The sequence below is a fragment of the Apteryx rowi genome, unplaced genomic scaffold (genome assembly GCF_003343035.1).
Source record: "Apteryx rowi isolate R43461 unplaced genomic scaffold, aptRow1 scaffold_81, whole genome shotgun sequence".
NCBI lineage: Eukaryota > Metazoa > Chordata > Aves > Apterygiformes > Apterygidae > Apteryx > Apteryx rowi.
The window spans coordinates 583,712-601,438 of record NW_020451105.1 but is presented as its reverse complement, the minus strand read 5'-3'; the positions used below and the strand labels follow the sequence as shown (position 1 = coordinate 601,438).

The window sequence follows — 17,727 nt, the reverse complement described above, 5'->3', positions numbered from 1 at the left end:
AAAGTATCAGGAAGTGACAAATAATCTGGAATTTGCTAAAGAACTGCAGAGGAGTTTTATGGCTCTGAGCCAAGATGTAAGTAAAGAGCAAATGGTCCAATGTGGGCTAGCAGCTACAACAAGAGCAACTTGAGCTTCAAACTGTCCACTAATGCTAGATAATGCTCAGTAGCCTCTGTTTACAGAAGATGAAATGTTCATTATGTCTTGTGTGTTTGGCTGTTTTCTGTTACTGTGTACTAGTTAGTGCCAGGTTTTTTGACTTTTTTTTCCTAAAAGATTTTTCTGAAGACTACATAAAGGTATGGTAACAAAAACAATATATTTTCTTTTGGCAAAACATAACTCTTGAAACAGTTTGATTGTGAAACAGGACTGTCATACAGTATTATATACTGCCACTTACTGCCAGTAGTAACTTTTTATAAAAGAAAGAAGGGATTTCACAGGCTTTCTTCTCGTTGGTAAGATGCTGAGGGTTTTTATTTCTTTATATGACCAGAGGATATCAAGTCTCAGCAACTGGATGTAGTACAGTCCTTTTCTCAAGATTCTTGCTGTCTTATGCCTTACTAACAGTAAATTAAATGAAGCTACAGCATGGGACGTGTTTCAAGATTTATATGATTTTCATGAGTGTTAACTGATTACTAGTAAAACAAGAATTCTTTTGTTTCATCAGGGATGTAAAATAATGGTGTAATCAAAAATAAATTCTAAAACTGTAATAGGCAATTCCAGTTATATGAGCAGCTTTCCTTTATTTTTTGTGCCAGGAGCTTCAAACAAAACAAGGCACTTTAGACCTCTGCAGTTACATTGCACAGAAAAATTAACTTGGGTGCAAGGTGAAAGCTTAACCCATCCTACAGAATTGGAGAGTTCTAAATGCAGTAATACTATAGAGTTAATGAATTATGGAAAGAAGAGTAACATTGGTGGAATTCATTGTGTAGTCAATATTAGCACAGCAGACTGATCTAACAAGTGTATGTAGTTTGTGAACAGACTATGTGGTAATTTCAAGGGCATCAGCATCCACACATTATAAGCTACTTTCTACATTTGATTCAGTTGTAAACTTATATGCCTTTAAGCCATTTCTTTGCTTGTCTTGCATTAGGGTTCCATGTATGTGTGTGAAAAGCTAGTAACCAAGAACATTTTTCTTCTGACAAGGTTGTTCTGAAATTTAATACCCCTGGTCAGCTGATTTTTGAAAGAAATTAGTGAATCAGGGGCTAATAAATTGGTTCTCTGCTTTCAAACTTGCTTGCAAGTTTCCCTAATCGGAGTTAGCTCTCATACAGCTGATTTGAATATAAAATCTTTTGTTTAAAAAAAAAAAACCAACAGTGGTTTCAGAGAGAGAATGTTACTATCACAAGCTACATTTGTTAAAAAGATTAAAATATTCTGTAGTTACAAAGTGAGCAAGCTGTATTTTGGATGCTAGGTGCTTGGATTAAGAACAAGAACATAAGAAATGACATGTGGGTTCAGGCCTGTGGGACATTTAGTCCAATGTTATGACAGCAGTGGTAGACAGTACTGGATAAGAGTACAAGGCTGATCATTATCACTCATCCATTACCTTCCAGCATCCACAGTCCTTTAATGGAGAATGTTAGCAGGCGCATCCCTTCCTGTTCCCTTTAGTGTCTATCTGTAGACCTGTTGTCCATGAATTTGTTTAAATCCTTTTTGAGCTTGCTGAAACTATCTTCCCAGCCTTTCATGGCAAAAAAATTCAGCAAGTTCCCTCCCATGGGATGTAAGAAACAGGAATCTTTTTGTTTATCTGTTTTGAGTTGATTTCCTAGTTTCAATGAGTGTCTCCTACCATTGCGGAATATGGTGAATAACCACTCTGTTCCCTTATCTGCTGGCCTTTGTGATTTTTTTTTTTTTTTTTAAACCTGGATCACCCTTACTCTTCCAACTTGAGGAGCCTGAGACTTTAGTCTCCGCTCATATCGCAACTGTTCTGTCTCCTTAATCATTTGAGTTGCCCTTCTCTGTACCTTTTCTAATTCCTGTATGTCCTACTTGAGTTATGGAAACCAGAAGTTGTAAATAGCCAAGGTGTTCGCTTAAAAGATGTTTTATTTTTTATACTTTTGCCACTCTTATCTAGATAAAAATTACTTAGGACTTTACAGAATAACTCGCAAAGGAAGCGGAGAATACCAAGCTGGGTTTGTTTCAGGTAATGCTTTGATCTCTGAAGCTTTAGACACTGTAACTACGGTTGGTTTACTGAACTATTTGTCAATCATGTAAAGAAACACAGGCTTCAAATAAGAATATGATCAAGATCAGTGGCTGTGACTCTAAAGTTTGTCTTATTTGCAGGCATTTGACTTTGCTTAAAAGATACTCTTCTTATTTCACAAGTTATTCTGCTCTAATGTTGTATTGATAATTTGCAGTTCAACAGCAACATCCATCTCTACCAATAAAAGATATTTCAAGCCTAAATTTTTTCCTCCTAAGTTCATCACAAGGCAAAGCAATTTAAAGTTCCTTTTTCATTTTGAGCAGATCCAGAAAACAATAAAAAAGACAGCTCGCAGGGAGCAATTAATGCGAGAAGAAGCTGAGCAGAAACGTTTAAAGACTGTACTAGAATTACAGTTTATTTTGGACAAGTTGGGTGATGATGAAGTACGCAACGACTTGAAACAAGGATCAAATGGAGTACCGGTACTGACAGAGGAGGAGCTGACAACACTGGATGAATTTTACAAGCTAGTTTACCCTGAACGGGACATGAACATGAGGTAGACTTACAGTAAAGTACTCTATAATTATCAATCTGTTAATGGTATTTTGTCCCATTATCATTTAAAGACTCAGTAAGAAATCTGTTATACTCTTGTTATTTTTTGCTTGTTTGTTTTTTAAGGTTGAATGAGCAGTATGAGCAAGCATCTGTTCACCTGTGGGACTTACTGGAGGGGAAAGAAAAACCTGTTTGTGGAACAACATGTAAGTATATTTTCTGTATTAAGAGGCAGCACACTGAATTTGTGCTAGAACTAAGATACAACATTTGACATCAAAGAACTTTGACTGCTAAATATCCTTGTAGTTTTTTAGAGTAGGTACTTTATTTTGGACCTTATCTGGACTCTAACTTATGAAGTGTAAACTTACTGCATTGTGTATTTGTTACTGATGCAGCATTACTCAATACTTACCTGAGTCTGTTTCTGCTATTTCATCAATATTTTGCTGCTGTTGGTGCTTAGTAGCAATTCTTTGTTCTCTGGAAATCTGTCTCCCTCTGTCTGGACAGGGAGCTTTGTCAGTAATAGGACCTAATATGTAAACTGGCATGGCCTTTTTTAGTGTAACATTCCCTTGTCTCCTCCCTGCTTAAAAAAAGAAGGGAGGAGGGCATTCTCTCTTGCCCTATTCTAAAAGTAGAATGAGTGTTTTTATGTCCTCTTAAAGTTACAGTTCTAGTTACTTTTCTGTATGCTGAACACTATGCTTTGAATGTAAGTAGAACAGAATTGTGGGGGGCAAGGCGCTTAATATTTCCGTCATAGGTATAACTGTTTCTGAAATCAAACTAAATTGTAAATAAAGACTAAATCATCATGTCTTATTGCAAATATGGCTTATCTTAAGGATATGCTTTTTGTACTGTGGGGATTTTTAAATCTCCTGGTTGGAAACAAATAAGGAAAGTTTTAGGGAAGATTATCTTTTTTTGTAGGTAAAATAGGTAACAACTTTCTTACTTTTTTAATTTATGTTTGTTACAGTATAATAATGCTGAGATGTTGAGTTTTTTTCTATTCTCTTCATAGAAAGTGAAATGATAGATAACAGTTGTAATGCTAACTTACTTTACTACGGAGTCATAAACAGAGGATTGTAACATAACATGGCCTTAGTGGTAATAAGACTTTCATTGCTTGTGCCAAAATAGGAATCCTTAATTTTTTTTATACTGTTAAAATGAAAATTTTGGGGAGGTACCAGGTTAGTATCTTTTATTTAATGTTTGTTTTACAAGGACTCAGGTTAGTCTCATGTGGTTGTGATGTTAGATCACATTTTGTAGATTCATGTTGCTGAGGATGAGAAGATAGGTACCATGTATTTTTGAAGAGCTGGAGGAAAGGGAAGGTGTGGGAGTAGTTCTCAGGAGAGAGATGATATATGCCCCTTAGGGAGCCAGTCATTCTGTTACTCAATTAAGTTGCACTGAATATTGTGTTTGGATCTCAAGATGAGCTTTTAGTGACGTTGTTGGCAGCCGTTGCAGGTTTGTTTTGTCCTATAACTTGGGATTAATTTTACTGTATTTCTGTGCTCTTTTGTGTGTGTCTATTGATGCAAATAATGAGCATCATCACTTGCCAAATGTGGATTGTGAATCTTCATTTTCAATCTGTTTTATTTTTTGTCGGCCTAGACAGTCAGTAATACTGCCTTGCCAATGTGGCTGTGCTGATTTGTTTTGGCTTAAGAAGCCACAGTGTTCATCTGAGGCACTGTGTGTACAAGTTTTTGCTTGTTTCTCTTCCGAAGCCTGTTCTGAACCACTTACCTTAGGGGGGGAAAAACCCTACAAAGGTGCCACTTCTGTAAATTTGTTTATTCTGACACAGGTGATCTATAAGAATTTGATTTACTGTAAGCTTTTTTCTTTTTTCCTTTTTTTTTTTAATGAAGGCATTATGTAGATTACAAAGAAATTCAGCTACAGTCAAAACTTTGCGTTCCTAAACTTTCCAAACTCAAAAATGAGCAACCAGAGGTTTTTTGAAATAGCAGTAATAAAAGTATGGTGATTAAATTGGTAAACTTTACCTCACTTTGAAGTGTTTCACAGATTTGCAGAAAAATATTACGTACTGTTATTATTGACTTTGCCCTTCAGATTTTTGTGATCTAAGGTTGTATTTTATGATCTAATAATATAGACGCTAGTTCTGGAACAGTAGTGTTTGTGATTAGCTCAGGGCAACAACAACTTACCAGCAAATGAATAATAAAACATGTGGGATCTTTGTGGGGAAAGAAAAGATAATTAGGATTGAGTGACTGTTAATCTGAAACTAATCTGTTTTCCCAGATAAAGCTCTAAAGGAGATTGTTGAACGTATTCTTCAAACAAGTTACTTTGATAGCACCCATAACCATCAGAATGGATTGTGTGAGGAAGAAGAGACAGCACCTACACCTGCAGTGGAAGATCCTGTAGTAGAAGCTGGTAAGAATATGAAGATCCATTGTGATTAATATAGTGTTTGTAGTCTTGTGCTCTCTTGTCTTTTGGTATTCATCAGAATGATTAAACTATAAATGCAATTTTAAGTGCAAAAAAACACTTGCCTCCAAATTCTTCAGATTCCTGTAGAGCTTCACATTACAATTTATAAACAAAATTTGGTTTGTCTATAATATTTAAAATGATCAAAGATAAAAGTTCTGATTGTGTGAAGCTTTTCTACTTTGCAGTGGTTCCACCAGTTAATCCTTTGTTAGAAGGGAAGAGTTCTTTGTAGCATACTTGAAGAAACTTGAGGGCATAGTAACAAACTTAGTTTTCTGCTCATTTTTTTCCCCTTTGGAGTTATGTAGTGGAGGAAATTGGAGTTGCGGGAACTGAATGCAACTCTTCATAGCAAAAATAGAAAATGATTCCCCCCCTCCCTCAAAACTTGGGATATCTTTATTGCTCCATTTTCTGTTAATGTTCTGATGTCTTTATTTTCTGTATTCTGAGATATGATTCTTCTTTTTCTGTCTTGTGATCTTAGGTTTGTTTCTGAGCCCAAGAGGTACTTAATTCTTTGAGGCAGCAATATTGAGTTTCTAACTTAAGATCTAATCATAATTTTGCATTCCTTCCCCTCCCCCTTCCTCCAGTTTTGAAGGTGTATCAAGAGGTAACTCCTTCCTTACTGTATAGTAAGCTTCTGATGTTAGGTATTAATGTCACTCAAGAGTAAATGTACATCCGTTTATTCATGTATCTAGCTGTACTCCTGTGTACTAATTGTCCATAATACTACTTCCGATGTTTTTGGTAAAGCAAATAACTACTGCAAATGCATCAAGTTTCTTCAGAATTCTACTTTTACTGGGAGAAGATACTTTTTATCTGATACCTTTGTATCTTTTAGGTCTGTAACATGCTTGTTCACTGAAAATGGTATATTTTTCTTACAGAACCTGATGCAGCAGAAGAATTTACTGAACCAACTGAAGTTGAATCAACTGAGGTATTGTTCACTGGAAAGATTGTCACTTTGTACAGTTTTAATGCCACGTACTTTTACTTTCATACCCTTTCTTATTTTTATTTTAGTATGTAAACAGACAATTCATGGCAGAGACTCAGTTCAGCAGTAGTGAGAAGGAACAGGTAGATGAGTGGACAGTTGAAACGGTTGAGGTAAGATCTTGTGTACTGCAGGTAAAATTGCAATCCCTGTTTCCACTGAATCACAACTCTTGACAGGTTTTAGTGTTGTGCTCCCCCCACTCCCCCAATCCCTCCTTATTTTATATATGTATATTTAAATAGGCTTGGACTTGACCACTTATTCTTCAATTATGTATTCAGCTCAGGAGTACTTAAAATAAGAACTGTGCAGGCTGGCTAAGTTTGTAGAAAACTTGTATTGTACAACAGTGGCTTGCTTGAGAAATGGGATTTAAAAGCTAGGAATGATGTTTTTGGAGGCTTAAGCCAAAAAAAAAAAAACAAAACACTTTGGTGCAAATGTAGTACTTAAATTGAGCTACGCAGTTGCAGACAGCATGGCGTAGTTGTGCATTTGTGCAGTTCCATGGAGAGACCGCTGAAAATCTGTCTTTCAACTCATCTCTACTCCATACTGCGTATACACATAATTCTCTCTTGAAATATACCTAAATGTGCTTCTCATCTTTTTGCTTTTAAGAAATACTGTTCTTACCATAAGTATTTAACTCATTACTACTTCGCAGTTGAGTGTGAGTGTTCACTTGTGATGTTTGTGGTACATTGCTGTTGGGATCTATTCCCATTTTAGTTTGAAATACTAGGTCCATCATTCTATTATACTAGAATGAGTGTTCTTCACACACACTAAAAGGAATAGTCATGTACAGTCATTCAAGTTTTTGATATGTTGGGTGCTTGGATTGTCTCTCTCTGTTAGCAACAGACATGAATAGTGCTGGGGCATGTTAGTCTGTGGTTTACCTTAGCCTTCTGCCTCAGCAAGTTCCAGGTGGTCAGTTTTTTAGACTCTCTTCCCTTTAATTGTATGTGGTGTCTTGAGGCTCTTTAAGCATCAAAGCAAAGTAAGAATTCATCATCCCTGCAAGAGGTGAAGAAGAGAGGAGCTATCTTGATGCAATTATCCATTTTGTCAGATCCTATATTCAGTCTAGATGAAATTCATATTTTGTGATGTTGAAGACTGTTAAGAGAATTAATAATACTTAGGATGGATGTGAGGCTTCTATAACTAACTGGACAATTTTGCCATATATGTAAACAATTTTGGTGGTATCTTGTCATAGTACTCTATTCCCTTACTAAAAAACTCAAAATATCATCACTGTGGAATGTGATTTAAGAAATTAAAACATAACAAAAAAACCTCCCCCAATAAAACCATGCTTTAAAGGGGTGCATGTTTTGGAGGGTATGCTTGAGCGATTACAATAAAATGAACACTTTAACTTAAGGCTTGATTGGATTCTGTCTATTCTGAAACATATCTGAATTTTATCTGTGTTTATACTAAGTGTTCTGAGTAGCCCAGTTCTGCATAGTCCTTATTATAAGTAGTGTGGATGAGGACATGAGGGTACAGGAAATATTGTTATGCCTGAAGCCTGTTGTGTTTCTATCTTCTTTTAAAGTCTAAGACTACTTGTTGCACAGTTGAAAACTTGGATACATCCTTATGGGAAATAATAATATGCAGTAACCATACTAGTATGGTAAAAGAATACAGTTTGTAGTTTTGTATCAGACTTAATTCAGAAGTTCATAATTTTCCGTACCTCATTACTCATCCTTTAAACCTGGATTATATATATAAGTTTTGTTTTTTATAAAAAAATAAAAGCAGTAAGAATACATACTTCAGTTCTCCTTTCTGTCCCAATTTCTTGGACTGTGTATAAATGAGCATTTTACAAATACTTAGGGTTGAAGACTGCTTCTTCATAATTAAGAACTTTATTTTCTAATGGGATTTAACACAAGAAGGGGAAATTGAGAATAACTGTCTCTGGAAATGACTCTTGCTGTTCTTGCAGCAAAATCCTGTTCCTCATGGGAATGAAACTGAACTGTCTTTAGGGAAGATGGTGGTATTTATTCTATAGAGCTTTTCTGTGCCTCAGCTCAAGATAGTTGTAACTTTAGTATATTAAGAACTGTGAATGATAGATGTTCTGAAAGATAAGTTTTCTGAAAGAGAACGTTTATGCAGAAGATTTCTATCACTGTTTGTGAAGAAGGCTATCTATCACATTAATTTTCTGCAGTAGCTATCAAGTAGATAAGTTGATACGTTTGAGATTTCTGTGGTATGTTGATAGTTTGAGAAGTGACAGTATCTTACGTGATGCTTCTGTATGAGCCTTTCATGCATTTTAAACTAATGAATTTGCATGTGAATTCTCAAAGCATATTTATCTTTGGATTAAAATAATGTTTTAATTTTGATGATGTCCTTTATTGGTCATAGTTCTGGATTTTTTTTTTCCCCTCATCCCTTTCTAATGACTACCTCAGTGACTGAACCTGCTTCTGTGTACAGTTCTCTGTGTTGCGCAAAATTGGAAACAGTGTTCTGTGAAAGCCAGAATACAAGTTCATTCTGGAGGGCCTGTGGTCTTGTTAAGCTTCAGTTCTTGCCTTTCATCTTTTCCCTCTTCTCACTTGCCCCTGGCCTTCTGTACCCTGTTATGCTCCTCTTATCCTGTTTGGGCAGCTCTGCCTACCTAGGTGGTAGGAATGGACTTTGAGTCAAGTACTCTTGGGAGATTCGGCCTTCCTAAAAATTGTTTTGGCTTGCTGCTGTCGCTCCAGATGAAGGGAGATGTTTTGGTTGGGCAGTAAGTTGCTGGGTGCTTTTTTAATGAAGATCCTTATGTGTAAGTAATCTCTGTAGCTTTTTCATGAAGCAGATTGTGTTAAAAAGCTGGAAATAGAGCCTGTTTATTAGCAACTTAATAAGCAAAAGTTTAACTTGTTTGTTTGTTTATCCTAACATTATTATTAAACCTTGTCAAAGTACCTCGTAGGGATAGCAAGACGAAAGGAATAGGTCCTAAACAATTCCTTTTAACATTAAAAAGAGGTTTGAAAAAGACACTGTAAAATATGAAGCATCATCTGAGGTTAGTACTGTAATATTTGTGGAAAAAGGATTAATAAAATTTTGTCCCTGTTCATATGCTTGATTATTGAAAATACTGAATTGTTATGAATGACTCGGACTACATAAGTTGAGTGATGGAAGTCAGATAATTAAAAACCTTTTTATAATAACTGTATAGGAGGTCAGTAGCTGCTGGTTTTACCTGTGAAATTTAATCTAGTCCTCTGGCTTGCTTTTTTCTTTCCTGTTGTTTTAGAGCTTTATGCTATGAGAGGGCTCCATATATGTGCTGTAAACAACATATTTCAAATACTTTGCTCGCAGGACTTTATTACTGATTTTGGTAGCAGTCCATAATTTGCAGTTGGGGGACTGTGTAATACAGAAAAGCAGAGTTGGGTCATGCTTGTTTTCCACTGTTGGCAGCCTTAGGGTATACTTCCATGGGAATTCTCAGAAGAGCTTCTCTTTAGACAGCTAATTCTTGTGAATGGAATCTTAAAGAGGAATGTAGGTACAGTTAGGGATTTGGTCAAGGGAAAAGCCATTTCAGACTGGCAGGCACTTGCAGGTGCTGAATGTCACCTGTGAATAATGTTTGGATATCCAAGCAAGGAGTAGGCACTTAACTGTTAGAAGATACTTTGAGAAGTTTAAAAAAAAGAAAAAAAAAATTGCAAGCTTTGAGGGTGGTTAAGAGGGAGTTCAAGTTTACAGACCTGTAATCATTTGTCATGACTGCTCTACTGCATCTGTCTTCTGCAGTTCTAATAAGAAACCGGATGTTTTGTGTAAGTTTAATTATTTTGAACTTTCAAGTGCATTTATGCTAGATGATGTCCTATATAACTGTAAGTTTTAAGGCTTGCCTGTTTATGTGGAAGATTATTAACAAATAATAGAGTATTTAGAATGCTTTCTGGCAATGCAGAAACTGTAGACAAGTTATTGACAATGATCCTGTTTTTAAAGGACAAGTGACATGAATGCATGAATGCAAAATGAAAATGGCATTTCTGCATTATAGAAGTTGCCTAAAGAGCAAAACAGGAATGTAAAAGTGCTACTTCTTCTGCACCTCAGCCACCCTTCTGTCTGTGTTTTCAAACAACTTGACGCCAGATGTTCTCAGATGTTTCTGTTCAGCTTTCCTTGTTACTCTGCTATCTTTGATAAGGTTGTATGCGAAAGCATCCTGCCATTTCTTACCTTCCAGGCCAGTACTGGAGTATGTCTAGTTAATCCTGTCTGCCCTTCTATGTATGATGAAGTTCTTACCATCTTTCAGTCTCTTTGAGCTTCCTTACCCACTATGAATTGTGCCCCTATTTCTGGCCTCTTACTTTTTTTTTTTCCTCGCCCCACCCTCCCATTATTTTGGAATCTTTCCCCCAAACAACACTGCCTGCTGTTCTCTGAGACCAGAAATCAATTTAGGTAGGATAACACTTAAGAATTCAAGTCAGACGTGGCTAAGGAGACTTAGAAGTTTTGAAGTCTTAAGAAAGACCCACAAGTTCTGACTGGGCTTACATTTTATGAAAATGTTACAAAAGGGTTTATTCTTCACGTGTGCATCTTCCTGAAACTTATTTTTCCCCGAGTTCTTTGAATTTGTGAATGTAGATAATGCAGGGCAAATTGTTGTCTCTAATCTTGCTTTAAAAAAATACTCTAATGTTGAAATGAAAAAAAATTTAGTTAGTGCCGTTTCTAACGGAGAATAGTTAGACTAGTAGGAAAGCAAATAACATGTTGAATAAATACAGCCTAAACTTTCTAATCCTGTGGAGTATCCAGGTCAATAGCTGGGCCTATTGATGTGACTGTAGAAGGTTATAGTATTCTTCAGGAATACTATTGTAATTAGGTACTTAATGAATTACACAACTGCCATAAATTACAAAAACAACTGAGTCATTTTATTTCTGTTCTGTGCCGTGTTGTGTGAAGTTTGAGCTGAAATTTCAGTCGATTGCTTGTTTCTTACTAGGTTGTAAATTCACTCCAGCAACAGACACAAGCTACATCTCCTCCAGTTCCTGAACCTCACACGCTCACTACTGTGGCTCAGGCAGACCCTCTTGTTAGAAGACAGCGAGTACAGGACCTTATGGCACAGATGCAGGGCCCATATAACTTCATGCAGGTATGATGAACTCACTGTGGTACTATCAAGATGGAAGCAATAAACAAAATAGCAGTTTCTGGCTGTTAGTCATAATTTAAACAGTCTGCTGCATTTTATTTAAAAAAAAGAATGATCTTGAAAACCTTATAGTGCCATACAGCCAAGATCTCATCCAAAGCCCCAAACCCATGCTGCTGTGAAAGTACAATTAGAATGTTACTGAACTTTAGTTCTTGTTTGTAGTAAATGTGCAGAGAAGGCAGGAAACTGTGGACCAGCAGATGCTGTAGCATGTCCCACTTAGTGAGACCAGCTATAAAATACCCCTTTCTTTATGCTAGTTTTAAATTTTGTGTTATAAAAGCCTTCTAGAAAACATGAATAGATCCTTTCTGGATTGCTTCTCAAAGGTTCTCAAAAGAAAAGGGTTTCCTGAAGTTTCTAGCAGCTTTACATCCAAAGTTAGAAGAACTAGAACTGCACTGGGAATTAACTGGGCACATCAGAAAAAAACCTCTCTTCCTTCTCCACAAAATAGAGTAAAGAAAGAAGTTAGTAAGAAGTGAGGTATATGCTTATAACATTCCCTTTTTTTTTTCTGCTAATATGTTGAGTTTAGTCACTTCTTAACTACAAAGTGAAAATGCTAATTTAGAATGAAGAATAAAGAACAGATCATTTGCTATTCTGTCTGACCCTTAAAACCTGCTTCTAGTTAATTTTTGTCAGATAAAAATTGATTTATATTTGTGGACTGAATTTTCACTGTGATAAATATATTTGGAATTTTTAATATCTTGATTTAAAATCTTCAGTAAAGCGCTTAATTTTGCGCTTTCTTTACTCTGACCTGATCACTTCTATAAGCTAAATATCAATATTTTTAGAATGCAATAAATTGGATTTTATCTAAATTTTCAGGATTCTATGCTGGAGTTTGAGAACCAGACACTTGATCCTGCCATTGTATCTGCACAGCCCATGAATCCAGCACAGAATTTAGACATGCCACAGATGGTTTGCCCTCCAGGTTTGTAGTGGTAAATCCTAAGAGAGAATATTGGGGAAGCCTGCAAATCATCTGTTAGAAATGCTTCAGTTACTGTTATATAATAAATGGATCATCACAACTGATAATACAGTAATGTTAAAGTGCATTTTTCAGGAAGTGCAATTGTACTTTTGAGGCATACTATTTATAGACCTGTGATTCTCAGTTGCTTCTAGGTTTTTCTTAAAAGTGTGGAACATAGAAACTTTTTTAAATCGGTAAAACATATCTTTTCTTAAACTTGTTTTCTGAAATAGCTGGATTATTTTGGACAATTTAGAAAAAAAAATTTTTTTATGGAACAGATACCTGCTACTTTGTATACAATTCTTTGATGCTAAAGGGGCTAATCATCTTTATGATGATGAGTTCATGATGATGATTATCAAATAACTTTATTAGATAAGATGGTAATGCTATTCAGTAAAAGGTTTAATTGTACTACATAATATGTAAAATTACTTTACTTTAGTTCATGCTGAGTCAAGACTTGCCCAGCCCAATCAAGTTCCTGTGCAACCAGAAGCTACACAGGTAACATGTTTTTAATAAATTGTATTTTGGATTCTTAATTGACTTTAGTCTTAATATTATAATAGGATTTGATTCCTAAGTTTATCAGAAACTTGAAGGAAAAGTTGAGGTTCTAATTTTGGGAAACTGTTTTTCTTCAGTATCTATTCAGCATTGTCACTGCAGAGCATAAAACTTGTATTTAGTAATGCTTATAAAACAGTGCAGATTTTCTGTAAGGGAGTCTTATCAGGCATTGCCCCTTTTGGAAAACTCTGAGGTTCAGTGCTGAAGTATGAGTTCATTGAGGAAACTACATTTAGAGTTAGAGGCCTCTTAAACCTGAGGGCACAAGCACCGGAGCAGTTCCAGTTTGTTCTACCCATTCTAATGGGCCAGTGGACTTCCTGGGCTTCAGTCTTTAAATTCAGTGTGTTTATGTGATTTTCTTAGGTCTTTTTGTAAACTTCTGTGTAGCTGAACATTAGGCTCCCATCACTTAAGATATGTATCTCATGTGACACTAGTGAATTTTAAAGGTTTTTTTTAACTTAAGATTTCCCTGTTTATTCTATTCAAGATGGACTAAGAGTTGACATAAGTCAATATTTGCCTAGTAGTTTTTTTTTTTTCATGCTAAGCTATATGAAGCAGTATTTTTAATTTACATGGAAACAAGTTATCCTTTATTTGCTTACTTGTAAGTGACAGAAATGCCAAGAACAAAATTATGTACTTAAAGGTCAGTGTGTATCTACTGTTTCAAGAAAGTGTCAGACCACGAATAGATTTGATAGGTTAACTATTTAGTTTCTGTTGTTTTAGACTTGTTCTATTAAGAATTAATCCCAGTTGCTTGCTTGGATAATACTTTAATACTGGGGGTTGTAAAGCTCTCATTCTGAGTTAGAATGCTGTTTTCAGTTGAGCTTTACTGCAATTCCTGTTTAAGTAGAATCTCTTAAACTCACTGCTGCAATGTATAAATGATGCATTATCCTTTCTGTTAAGATGGTGTCTGTTTCTTACTGAATTTTTTAGTGATTAAAGAGCTTCATGATTTTGCATTATACACTAATGGCATCTCTGAAGGACTCTGGTGGTCTCAAATAATGAATCTTGATCTCTGTAGATGTAGATCACAAAAAAAAAATCTGAGTAAATTGTATGTCTCAGAGTAATGTTGGTGTAAATTGCTTTCTGCATCTTGTCCAGATAAGCTCTGCAAGTTTTAAGTCACTCATTTCATAGCAACAGGAATGTGGTGTTTTTTCCTGAGCATGCATGTTTTTTCCTCTGTATGTGTGCCTGCTGTATTTTTCCAGTATTGTTGGTTTGTAAGTGTAGATTAACTTTTACATCAGAGTTTTCTCCTTATGAGCTTTTATTTTACAGTATTAAATGATGCCTGTGACTGACCCTAATGTATTCTTTACCTTATTTTCCCTTGCCTCAACCAGTGCTGCCAGTAATTCTTAGGAGTCTTGCAAGCAGTAGCTAAACTATCTCTTGTTTTCCTTTTGAATGCTCAAAGAGGTGATTGGAGCATACCCATCACTGATGATCAGTTTCCTCTTAAAGTCCCCAACAGCCTTAAATGTAAAGTCCTCTGCTTTGTTGGCTAAAGTTCTCACTGGATGCTGTGTAGGGGAGTTTTGGTGGTGGCTGTGGTTGAGGGGGTGGGGTTGTTTTGTTTTTTACAGCTTTTTGTAATGACAGTTTGTGGTTGTGTAACTAAATGAGGTGGCTTATCTTCAGTTAAAGCAAATACACATTCACCTGGTTCAGAAATACCAAAGAAGAAATTTGACTTGGGGGATATGGATGTCAGAATATATGAAATGAAGAAGCTGAGGAGGGTGAACTTCTACTTGTTGAAAAAGTACATAATTTTTAATGGTTATTACTAAAGACTTGCTGGAATATATATTTTTACTAGAGAGTATCATTCATTCCAAAGTTCTGTGATACTGTTTGTAAAGCTCTGTGTGAGCATCAGCTGACTTCTTGCGGGTTTGGGGGGTTTATTTTGTCAGGTTCCCTTGGTCTCTTCTACAAGTGAGGGATATACAGCCTCCCAACCCATGTATCAGCCTTCTCACACAACAGAGCAACGGCCACAGAAAGAATCAATTGACCAGATTCAGGCAAGTCAGATTTCACGGGGTGGGGAGGACTCTGCTTGCAGGTATGATTTAATGTTGGTATATGTTTATTTTGAAAACAAAGCTTCATAATTTTCAGTTATCTGCCAGTAGGGCCAGTTCCAGTCCATTAAGTTCAAAATTTTAAGCCTGTCTGTTACCAGTAAATCCTTCATAGTAGGATTTTTAACTTACTAAAATTGTCTACTAGATTATCTTAACTGTTTAGTTAGAAGTAACATGCCAACATTAGCACATGAGATTCATGTTGCTAGTTTAGGCAGTGTGATTTATTGTTGACATTGGCTAGGAGTTGTTTAGTTCAGAAACTTGTTCATTTCCCCCTTCAGTTTTTTCTAGTTGTGTTTCAAGGTAATGAGAGAGAAGACTGCTAGGTTTTTCCTCTCCCATTATGCTGTCGTCAGTGAGGCTGTTCAGCTGAAGTAGAAAATGAGGTTGAGGTGAATGGAGGCCTTGCCTCTAACTTTTCTTTTTTTAATAAAGTGAAATTTTGATGCTAAGTTTTCAGTACTATTCAAAAGCTGCTAAAATGCTGTTTGTTTTTAATTATTAGGCTTCAATGTCACTGAATGCAGACCAGACCCCATCGTCATCATCACTTCCCACTGCAACCCAGCCCCAAGTATTCCAGGCTGGATCTAGCAAACCTTTGCATAGCAGCGGAATCAATGTTAATGCCGCTCCATTCCAATCCATGCAAACAGTAAGCAGTAAATACTTAACATTGAATCCATTTATTTTGGGGTCATCATTCTTTTTGTTGCTGTTACAACACTTGATTCAGTCACATAATTATGCAAAATACCTTTGTTTACTTGCATTTCTGTCTTGCATGTTTGTTTACATTATGCAATGAGGAATTGTAAAGATGGAGTGCACCAGAGAGCTGTTTTTCTAACCTTATAGGTATTCAACATGAATGCACCTGTTCCTCCTGTCAATGAGCCAGAAACCCTTAAGCAACAAAATCAGTACCAGGCCAGTTACAACCAGAGTTTCTCCAGTCAGCCTCACCAAGTAGAACAATCAGATCTTCAGCAAGAACAGCTCCAGACAGGTAAATTTATTTTAGGCAAAATTCAAATGAAAGTGATTTCAGTAAAGCAGATAATCAAGGCTGTGAAATTCTAGGAGATGAAGCAAAGCATGTCAGACATCCTCAAATGTTCCTAGTCTTGCCACATTTTCCTCCTGGACAATGCTAGTTTTTGTTGCTTCATTTTGCACTCCAGTATTCTGTCTTGCTTTGAATATCCAGCAGAGGGTGAAATGTAGTATGTATCTCTACAACTGCCAAGAAAATTTTGCCACTTGATTCAATTGCATATGGTTGGGTTGTTATTTGGTTTTGGGGTGGACAGTTAGTTTTTTTTGTTTGCTTGTTTTGTTTTGAATTCATGACCAGGGTTAAGAATTATTCTAAAGATGAAAGCAGTATAGTGGAATACTTGCTTTGCTTGTGTTAAGTTTGAATGATTCTTAAATTTGCTTAAAAATGTTTGGTTGGACTATTTAAGATGACAAATTTTGAAAGGGAAATAAGGTAGAATTGTGATTCAAATACGGACTTGAAGGGTTTGAGATACATATCTCGAAGATGGTTTAAGGCTCTTAAAGACCTGGAACCTTTTGCTAAAATCAGACTCAAGATCCATAATTTGAGCACAACAGGGAAAATGCTTTCCAAATTAGCAATTTGGAGGGGAGAAAAAGTAAAATAAACTCTTATGTACAAATCTGTTCTTCCTCCAACTCTCCCTTAACTTCCCACTCAGATAAAATTTGCAGCTGCAGAGAGGGATTTCATGTGAAGGATACAGGACAGAGGTGACGAATGAAGTGCTAAACAGCTGCCAAAGGTGGAGTAAGGGAAAAGAGCTTAACTGTTCTCCCTAACTGTTTAGGGTCTAGAATGTTGATCTTTTTTGCAAGGTGGGGTGCTGGCACAGGTGGATAAGAAGAGGGAGAACCAGTTTTCTATTGTTCGACTATATTTCTTATCAGCAGTATAAAGTGCCAGGCAGAAAGATGGTCTGAATGGCAGGTGAATGGGAATCAATCCAGTCTGACTGGGAATGGTGGTGGTGAAGGTGGGCCATGCAGTATTAAATGCTTATATTTCTGTTACAGCTAAGTAAATTTAACTGTTGATATGCAGACCATGCAGTGGCCTTAAAACAAAACTTGCACATGCTAAAAACTCTAAAGGGTAACCATTTTTTCCATTCCACTGTAAGAACAGACAGGAAGTTGGGAAGAAAGGAGCTGTACACAAGTTCAGCAGCACTGGGTGTCTCAGTGACGTTGAACTAAGTTGTGCTCCCTGTTGGTTGATGGAGGAGAAATCTTGTTTTCCTGTGTGTGAAACGGTGGAGGGGAGCTTATCACTTACATATTTTCTTTGAGATCTTGCTTTAGCATTTGGTAACAGGCTAAATTTTCAACTATTTCAGTTTTACCTACAGAATTCCATCTATTACTACACTTACTGGGCCTATGACCCTCAGATCA

At 36.2% G+C, this 17,727-nt stretch overlaps 1 protein-coding gene across 1 annotated transcript in view; it reads left to right on the top strand.

The window, feature by feature from the left end:
- CAPRIN1 (cell cycle associated protein 1) overlaps positions 1 to 17,727 on the top strand; it is a 34,957-nt gene that overhangs the window by 11,182 nt on the left and 6,048 nt on the right. Inside the window, exons 4-15 of the mRNA XM_026089324.1 lie at positions 5 to 76; positions 2,545 to 2,783; positions 2,909 to 2,991; positions 5,096 to 5,233; positions 6,196 to 6,248; positions 6,335 to 6,421; positions 11,350 to 11,505; positions 12,409 to 12,517; positions 13,011 to 13,072; positions 15,088 to 15,198; positions 15,770 to 15,919; positions 16,123 to 16,273. Coding sequence (XP_025945109.1) covers positions 5 to 76; positions 2,545 to 2,783; positions 2,909 to 2,991; positions 5,096 to 5,233; positions 6,196 to 6,248; positions 6,335 to 6,421; positions 11,350 to 11,505; positions 12,409 to 12,517; positions 13,011 to 13,072; positions 15,088 to 15,198; positions 15,770 to 15,919; positions 16,123 to 16,273 — 1,411 coding nt within the window. The remainder of the gene's footprint in view (positions 1 to 4; positions 77 to 2,544; positions 2,784 to 2,908; positions 2,992 to 5,095; positions 5,234 to 6,195; positions 6,249 to 6,334; positions 6,422 to 11,349; positions 11,506 to 12,408; positions 12,518 to 13,010; positions 13,073 to 15,087; positions 15,199 to 15,769; positions 15,920 to 16,122; positions 16,274 to 17,727) is intronic.